The 9,325-nt window shown below is 49.2% G+C and overlaps 1 protein-coding gene across 1 annotated transcript; it reads right to left on the reverse strand.

Annotated features, from left to right (window-relative positions):
* Positions 1-2,483: 2,483 nt before the first annotated feature.
* FBXO27 (F-box protein 27) lies at positions 2,484-7,962 on the reverse strand. The gene is made up of 6 exons (XM_079119372.1): positions 7,509-7,962; positions 6,750-7,133; positions 6,240-6,351; positions 6,060-6,155; positions 4,082-4,217; positions 2,484-3,414 (listed from the first exon to the last, which is right to left on the reverse strand). Exons 2-6 carry the CDS (start codon positions 7,111-7,113, stop codon positions 3,193-3,195), a joined length of 930 nt encoding a protein of 309 aa, XP_078975498.1. The 5' UTR covers positions 7,114-7,133; positions 7,509-7,962; the 3' UTR covers positions 2,484-3,192.
* Between the last annotated feature and the right edge of the window lie 1,363 nt (positions 7,963-9,325).

Here is a 9,325-nt window from a genome sequence, read left to right on the forward strand (position 1 = left end):
GATACTAGCCAAGGGTCAACCTTGCAGGCAGTCCTCTCTAAGGACAGTGACCTTGGGTGCTGTATGAATCCTTTTCTGCACAGGTGGTTAGTGAATTGATGTGAGGTTACTGATTTTGATGGTTGTGTTATACTTTTGTAGGAGGATGCCCTTATTTGTAGAAAACACACAGTGAAGAGGCTGGGGTTGTGGCTGAGTGGTAGAGTGTTTGCCTAGCACGTGTGAGGCACCGGGTTCGATTCTTGCTCCACGTAAAAATAAATAAAGGTAGCGTGTTCATCTACGACATATATATGTTTATATGTATTTATATATATATATATATATATATATATATATATATATATATAATACACAGTGAAGAATTTCGTAGTGAGAGTGATAAGGCATCAAGTTGGAAATGTACTCCTAAATATTTCAGTGGACAAAAATTCTTTAGGGATGGGTGAGTGGCTCAGTGGTAGAGTTCTTTACTAGTGTGCAAGAGGCTCTGGGTCCATGCCCAGCCCTGAAGAAGAAAAAAAAAGATCTTCATACCATACACCTCTTTAAAAAAAATTTTTTTTATACTTCTTTAATATATAATGTATATGTAAAAAATAATATAATACCTGAGACTCAATGGGGTATGGATGGAGAAAGGAGGATTGGTTATAAATTGACAATTACTAAGATGGGGTAAAAGATCCATGGAGGTTATACTACTCTTCTACTTTGTTTAATATTTGGAATTCTCCATAACAACAAAATAAAATAACAGAAAGCTCTGTTAGCAAAGATGTCTTCTAAATGTGGTTACTTCCGGGAGGGGAGGGAAATGGCATGGTGGATACTTTAGATCTATCTGTAACATTGTATTTACAAACACACACACACACACACACACACACACACCACGTAGAACTTTAGAAATATAAACAAAATCAGTAACACAAAAATCTCACTGCCATATACATTCACATAGTATAACATGCATCTGTATGTATACATTCCTGCTATAGTACAAATGTGTGTGTCCCCACCAAATTTGCAGCCTGGAAATTAATACCCAGTGTGATACTAAGAGGTGGGGACTTGGGGAAATGATTGAGTCCTGAGATCTCCACCTTCACCAATGAGATTAGTGCCTTTATGAAAGGGTCGAGTCATTCCTGGCTCCTTCCACCAAGTGAGGATGCAAGGACAGGCGCCATCTTGAAAACCGTGAGCCCTCAGTAGACACAGACCTGAGGGCACCTTGATCTTGTACTTCTCAGTCTGCAGAACCTTGAGCACATTTCCGTTGTCTACAAATTACCCTGCCTCATGTAGTTTGTTAGAGGAGCCCAAATGAACTAAGACAATGCCAAAATGAATTTATGCTACAAACCACTATTTTTCAGGCAATGGCTTCCATCTTTCCATTCCTGTAAATGTTAATCTCACAGTCTTCATTTTCAAACTACCCAGCTGACCCACAAATGTCCTCCAGGGCCGAATGGTGTATACTCTGGGACCACACACCACCTGTGGCTAGGACCTTCCGGTCTGCTTTAAGCGGGCAGAACTCCCCACATCTGGGTTGGCTTTTTAGTGGACTGTGCCCTGCTGCTTTCTCCCCTCTGACCCGAATTTGCAATGGATAGACGTATTTTTTTTTTTTTTTTTACTTTATAATGGCATAAAGTACTATGCGTTAGTAGAAAGTACACTACTTTTGAATTTTATTTTATTTCCCTGGACTAGCTATGGGAGATCCAACCCTCTCTCATCATGCTGGGCAGTGGACTGCAGCTCCCTGCCAGCCCACAATCAGGACAGAAAACAACCGACAATGCCTGACAGCCTACAGTGCCGTTGCTAAGCCACGACGCTCAGTAGACTAAGTACAGTCAGTGCACATGTGACTTAGGATATCAGTTTACAATGGGTAGCCCCATTCGGGGTTTCTTTTTTTAGTACTGGGGATGAAACCCAGGACCTCCCACATACTAGGCGAGCACTCTACCATCGAGCGGCACCCGGCCTGTCACACATTTTGAAGAGCATTTGTGTTGTAAGGTGTGACCAGATATCTCAGCGGTTCAAGACCAGGCGGATGGGGTACGATACATCAAAGGCCACCACACAGTGCCTTCACTCAGGTGACCGGGCCCAGGACGCATTTATCCACCAGCACCAGGTCAGCAGTGACCCTGGAATGGCCCAATCATGCCATTGTATGATTCCATGTCACCCTCATGACTAATACATCACGAATATGGTGTCACTTCGACACTATACCCATCTGGTTCCCGCCCACCATCTGCCTAATGCATGCACACTGATTGGCAGTTTTTGTCTGCATCAAATGTATTCTTAGATCTTGGGAAATACTAGTCCAATCTTCCATCCCTTCCATCTCAACTGTTGCTTTCTTGGTGAGCTTTCTCTCCTCCACTTGTTACTCTGAACCAAGTCATAACGTAGGCAGTAACACTATATTTCTACTGCAAAGATCTGAAGCAGTTTTGGCAAAATAATAAATTTATTATATATGATCAGCAGATACATTCTAGGTACATTATATAGTATGGCTGATAGATTATTCTTTTGCTGCTTGGAAAAAAATGACAAAATGAAAAATAAAATCATTTTAAATATCACATAATTACAGAGGTCCTTGTGGATCAGGGCTGGGCTTGAGGTACTTCCTCATTCCCCGGAGCAGTCAGTGTGGGCAGATTTATCTCCAGATCCTTTTTTAACCTGGGTGACCTTCACCTTCAAGGCCTGGGCCCAGAAGGTAAAGTCCCCGGAGGGTAAGTTCACCACCCAAGGCAGCTGGAAGTTTGCTAGTCAGGATGAGAGTCAAAGTTGAGAGCAGAGTACAGGACTTCCCTGAAAGGACCTGGCAGGTCCCAGAAGCAGAAAGGAGAGAAGATAAGAGACCCAAAGAGGGAACGGGGCAGAGGTGGCTGTGCTGAACCCGAGGGTCGCGGTGGGGAGGAGAGGGGGGTGGGAAGCCCTCTCAGGACCTGCATTCTCCCAGGCCGGAGCTCTCCTGTGCGTCTCCACTATGTAGTGCAGTGCCCGCCCAAAGCAGCAACCATAGGTAGACCTGATGGAAGACCATTCTTCCAGTGGTTTCCAGAACCTGAATACAGAGCTCAACAGTACCCTTGACTGGATCCTGAAATTCCCAGTGTGTGCCAAGGAGGTAGAAGTACTTGGTTAATGAGGGGTTCCAGCCAAACATCCTGGTGACTGGATAGCATGGTCAGGCCCTCTGGCAAGAAAGGCAGCTCTTGACTGGGACTGACAGACCCGTACAATCACACTGGAGTTGGTCACACGGGCTCCATAGTGGCCAGCCCAGAACTGTGTGTCCTGCCCCCAGTGTTCAAAAGACACAAAACGGACGCCCATCTTGATGTTGGAGAACACATGGGTGACCTGCAGGTAGAGGAAGGGGTTGGTACTATTATGTGATGGCCTTCCCCTCGGAAGCTGAGAGCTAAGGCTGGAAGGGGACAGGGGATGCTTCTGGAAGATGGTACTTTTCCAAAGATGGCAGCAGTAGCATCTAGTATTCCACATGTTCTTCTAGAATCTCGTCATTCCCTCAATTAATTGGGGGAGTCTAATTCCCTACTCCTGGAATTTGGGTGGGTTTGCTTATAACCAAGAATTTGGTAGAAGTGATGCTGAATAGATTTTGCCAAGTGACTTTCCCAGGCTAAGTCGGACTTACTTTCTCTCGTGCCTTCACCCCTGAGCCACTGTGGCTGCCCTGAGGCCACCAGACTGTGAAGAAGCGCAAAGAAGCCGAAGCCCAGAGACCTCTGGAGAAGCTCTGGGGCTCAATGAAGAAAGAGCTGCTTGGCCAGTTACCAGCTGCCACCCCCACACCCCTGCCACTCTGCCCTTCAGCTCAGGCCTCCTCCGAAGGCCACTGTCCGAACCTGAGGGCCTGGAGCCTGCACTGCCTGGCTGAGTCTCTCTCTGGTACTGACACAGAAGACGTGAGAGGCCGCAAGATGACTGCCGTGGATTTCTAAGTCACTAAGTTCTGGGGCAATTTGTTACACAGCACTTGGTGACCAGCATGGGCCGGACTCACCTGAAGGCAGATATTATTGTTCCACTGCTCGATGGGGTCAGGCACAGCAGAGAATTTGTCTAGGACAGTCTGGTCAGCATCTAGAAGCTGGACAAGGAGTCGATACATACAGCCACTGTCATGTCGGGCTCCCCACCTGTGGGAGGAGAGCGGCTTGAAGGCTGGACTTGCCACTCCATCTCGCTGAGTGTCTACCTGCAACCTGAAGGCCTTCCCCATGGACACAAATCCAGCTCGTCGGATGATCTTCTGGGAGTGATCTCTGGACCCCTGGAATGCCGTGTCTGACAGAGGTGTCTGTTTGATGGGGACTTGAGTCTACCAGTGTGATTTAGGGCAAGGGTTGGTCATGCCTATATAGCTATAGGTCACTCCAGGTGGGAGCTGGTCACTCCAGAAGACCAACAATGAGACTTAGGTTGGTAGCTTTGAGTCAATGTCAGTTGACCTGAAGGCTGAGATTAACCACACAGTCAGGTGGTGAATCGATAATGCCTATCAGATGAAGTCCCAATAAAAACTGTAACCGAAGCTCAGGTGAGCCTCCCTGGTTGGAGGAGTCCATGAGTCTTGTCGTACATTAATGCTAACAGGGTGACAAGTACTAACTCCAGGGGAAAAGATCAAGGGAGACTCTGTGTTTCCTTTTTTGGTACCAGGGATTGAACCCAGGGGTACTTAACCACTGAGCCACATCCTCGGCCCTTTTTATTTTTAATTTTTTTAGGCACACAGTCTTGTTGAGTTTAGTTGCTGAGGCTGGCTTTGAGCTCATGATCCTCCTGCCTCAGCCTCCCGAGCTGCTGGGATCACAGGTGTGTGCCACCATGCCCAGCCCTATGTGCTTCTTTTGACTGATTTTAATCTGTATCTTTCCTTGCAATAAACCATAATTGTATAATAGTTTTCTGTGGGTCCTTTAAGTGAATTAGTGAATGTAGAGTGGTTTTGGGAGTCCCCTAAACATGAAGCTGGTGTTAGAAGTGAGGGTGATCTTGGGGACTCTGCCTTCTAATTCTTGGCTTTAAACTCTCACAGACATTGATGCCTGGCACTCACCCTCAAAAACTTGATTTTAAGGGATATGCAGGAGTTTGTAAAGCCCCCTGTGTGATGTTCAGAAAAATTTGGGACTCATCCATTCTTTTAAATTTTTTTTCCTGTAGTACTGGGGGTGGGGGTGCTCTACCACTGAGATACACCCTTAGCCCTATTTTGAGATTGGATCTTGCTAAGTTGCTGAAGCTGGTTTCAAACTTGAGATCCTCCTGCCTCAGCCTCCTGAGTCCCCAGGATTACAGGTGAGTATCCTGCTTCATTCTTACAGCCAAATGGTATACCTGATTATAACAGACATGTTTCACAGTTTGATAAATAGTAATTAAATGAAAAATAAAATTTATTTATTGCCTAGATAGGCTTGGGGGCGGTTATGTTGCCTTGATTATAAGTGAAATTGCTGAGACCCAAAATTCCAAATGGTTGCTTGGCCTGGATCCCCATTAGTCTTTACATTTGGGGACCACAAATGACAGTGACAGGCTTTTTTCCCCTGTAAAGTTGGAGAAGGGGAACTGAGGAAGAGAGAGGGAAAAAAAGAACCATGATCCTTCTACCAGACATGTTCTACAGCAGATTAATTTCAGAATAGGCAACATAGAGCTGTAGACAATCTGGGATTCGGCATCCTTAAAATCCTGAGTCATGTCCCCCTTGGGGAATCTTCATATACCTCTGATTCAACAAGACTGAGCTGGGCCCAGGCCCAGTATTGAATCCAATCTGAAGTTTTCCAATCCAGACCCCTTTGGAGAAGAGCAAAGGGGTCCAGGGTAAGATTGTGTCTCTTCACCTCCCTGACCTTCAGTTTCTTTATCTATAAGGGGTTCTTAGGAGGCCCAAATTAAGTTACCCATGCAAAGGTCAAGCCACATGCAGCCAGTGCTTAGCCCGGGGCTGTTTCTATCATCATACTCACCAGTCAGAGACACAAATCTCAATCCTGCCACTGTCCAGCAGTTCTGGCCACAGACCTTCTTCCTCCAGGTCCAAGACCTGCTTCTTGCGGCACCAACTAGGAATGTGAGGGAAGGGGTTAATGAGAATCGGCAAATGTTTCTCACAGACAGACCCGACCTAGGAGAGTAGGGATTTTCACCTGAAGGAAGTCACGAAACAGGTCTGGGAAGGGGCCCCAGGCACGGTTGTCTTGTTTTCCTCCACCACCCAGCCATCTCCACCATGCTGCACCATCCACTTCCGGAGGCCTTCTGTTAAATAAAAGGCTTGTAATCCCAGCTACTGGAGGCTGACACAGGAGGATTGCAAGTTTGAGACCAGCCCGGGCCAATTTAGCGAGACCCTGTCTCCAAATAAAAAAATTAAAAGGGCTGGGGATGTAGTTCCGTGGTAGACAATTCCCCAGTACCGGAAAACAAACAAAAAAGCCCCTGAAACCCTTAAGTCCTGTCCAAGATCCACTCGCCCACCAGGGGGCTCCGAGCACTGGCCGGTCCCCAGACCGCCCCTTCCCACCAGCTCCCTGGAGGCCCCGCCCCGCCCCGCCCCCAGGCTCAGTGCGGTCCCCGCCCCTTCCCACCAGCTCCCTGGAGGTCCTGCCCACAGCCCAGTGCGGACCCGCCCCTCCAGCTCCTTGCCGGCTTCCCACCCTGGCCGCAGGGGTTGCAGATGAGGTTGCGTCCTAACGGTCTGCGCTCGCAGAAGCGGCCCAGCGGACAAGGCCTGGCGTCGCTAGCGGGGGGTAGGCAGTTGCGGACGAACGACAGCAGGGCGCGTCCGGCGGCGCCGTGGTCCCGGGCCAAGATCAGCAGCCACAGGGCCTGGCCGTCCACCAGGGCGCGCCAGCCCCGGCACACCCGGCGGCAGCGGCTGAGAAGCGTGCGTGGGGGCACGTGGCTCAGCACCACCAGGAGCAGCTCCGGTGGCAGTTGGCTCAGGTCCAGCACCTCCTCGGGCTCCAGCTTTGGCCCGGGGACCCGGGCGACCCGGCCCCTGGAGGCGGAGGCGCCCATGGTCCCCCCGCCAGAGCCGGCTGCGGGCGAGGAAGGGTCAGGGCGTCAGGGACCGGCAGCCTCCGCGGCGCGCCACCTCCGCCGGCCCCGCCCCTGCCGGGCGCGCGCACCGGAGTCCGCACAGCCCGCCACCCACCCTTCGCACCCCAGGCGTCCCCAGGTCCCACCTTCACTCCTCCTCGCCAGCCTCCCGCCCCGGTCCCCGTCACGCTCACAGGTCCCCGTCACGCTCACAGCTCCCCGCCAGCCAGCCCGCCTCGGTGGCCCAACTGTCCTCCAGTCCTACCCCGCACCTTGCCGGTGTCCCTCGCGTGGGCCGCGCCGTGCAGCTCTCCGCCTGCCTCCATCCTTTAACTCGCCGGCCCCTCCCCTCTTACTAGCCCGCACCCTCTTACCCGCGCGCCTCTGCCCGCGGCTCCGCTCTTGCGATGCAGTCCCCTCCTCCCGGTGCCTTCCTCTCCAAGCCCACCGCTTTCCCGCTGGCCGCGGGCGGCGGAGGAATGACTCAACCCCCAGGACGCCGCAGATGAGGCCGGGGAACCAGGCGGCCGGGATCCGGGATCTGTCCCTCGCGATCCGCTCCAGTCAGCGCCTTGGACTGTCCCTAATGCTGCAGAAGGCGCCTGGCGCTGAGCAGCCGCGGTTATTTCGGTCCAGCGTCCGGGCAGGATCCCTCTTCCGTTAACTCGTTTAAACTTTCCCATCACTTTTAAGGCGGGTCATGGTTATCTTTTTTTCCACAGGAAAAAACAGACTTCAACCGCCCAAAATAAGTGTTCTAACCAATAACACCAGACAATCTTTAGTTTCACTGTCGGCCAGCGAAGCAATCCTAAGAAGTAGGGACTGCTTGGTTTCCACTTTACAGAAGAGAAAGCAGGCCCACAAAAGTCAAGTGACTTGCCCGTGGCTACGCGACCAGTAGTGACAGAATTGGAATTTGAACCCCTCTGTCTAACTCCAGAATCCCTGATTTTAACCCATGTATCAGCTCTGCTCAATGAGTTTTTTAAATTTAATTTTTATTGTTTCTTTTTAGTCATACATAACATTAGGATTCATTTTATGTAATTAAGAAAAACACAGAATATGATGTATTCAAGTTCAATTCCCAGAATTTCCCTTAACACCTTTCCCCCTCCTCCCTTTCCCTTCCCTCTTGATCTTCCTGTTACTTACTTTTAGAATTTTTGCAGAATTTTTTTTTTTTTTTTTTTTCAACCAGGGGTTGAACCCAGGGGCACTCAAACCGAGGAGCCACATCACATCCCCAGCCATTTTTTGTATTCATTCAGAGACAGGGTCTCACTGAGTTGCTTAGGGTCTCACTAAGTTGTGGCTTTGAGCTCAGGATCCTCCTGCCTCAGCTTCTGGAGCTGCTGGGAATAGGCCTGCGCCATCCCACCTGGATACCTTTAGAATTTTTGATTCCTCTCTTTTTCCCTTATCAGGTCCCTTCTCCCTCCCCTTCATTCCCCTTCATTTAGCCTCGGGGTGTTTCTTCTCTTTTTGTGGGAATCTCCCCTGCCCCTTGTCTTTCTCCTTTTTTTGGACTAGCTTCCACATATCAGAGTAAACATTTGACCTTTGGCTTTCTAAGTCTGGCTTATTTCACTTAGCATGATAGTCTCCTCAATAAAGTTAATATGAGCCACATATATCATTTTAAAACTCAACAAACAAAACTGGAAAGGAATTCTGGCCCACAGGGAACTTTCCTTGTACAGGGTTAGACATGGTGAACAAAGATATAAAAAGCAAATTATATAGTGCTGGGGAAATTAAAAAAAAAAAAAAAGACATCTGGTCAACTCCCCCCAAAATACTCTCCACAAATGTGGAAAACAATGAAAAGGCTTTATTAGTGAATAATCATCAAACCAGACTAGAATGTGCATTGGCCATGGTGACCAGAACTCATAATGGGTAAATCATGTTCTATGCTAGAAAGTGATTAATGCTCTGGAAAAAGTAGCAGGGAAGGGGAATAGGGCGAAAGCAGGCTGGAGGGCGGAGAGGAGAGGGAGACCCCAGTGAGGCAGGCAGGGACCAGCATGGGGACAGAAGGCAGATGCCCTCAACTCATGACCATCACCCATGAAAGGGATGGCATGTGTTCTTCCCTTCTCGCCCCCAGTCTCAGCACCAAGTGCTACACAAATCTATGACTTAACATCTCCAGCAATGAACTAGAATGAGATTGTCGTGGATA

The sequence above is a fragment of the Sciurus vulgaris genome (genome assembly GCF_902686455.1).
Source record: "Sciurus vulgaris genome assembly, chromosome: 17".
In the NCBI taxonomy this organism is placed as follows: domain Eukaryota; kingdom Metazoa; phylum Chordata; class Mammalia; order Rodentia; family Sciuridae; genus Sciurus; species Sciurus vulgaris.

Bases quoted from the DNA above. Each gene is read 5' to 3' on its own strand.
- FBXO27 (XM_079119372.1), bottom strand. From the start codon at position 7,113: ATGGGCGCCTCCGCCTCCAGGGGCCGGGTCGCCCGGGTCCCCGGGCCA. The intron at 6,352-6,749 runs GTGGGAAGCCGG...TTTATTTAACAG, and splicing joins CTGCAACCCCTGCGGCCAGG to AAGGCCTCCGGAAGTGGATG. The intron at 6,156-6,239 runs GTGAAAATCCCT...TCACATTCCTAG, and splicing joins TGTTTCGTGACTTCCTTCAG to TTGGTGCCGCAAGAAGCAGG.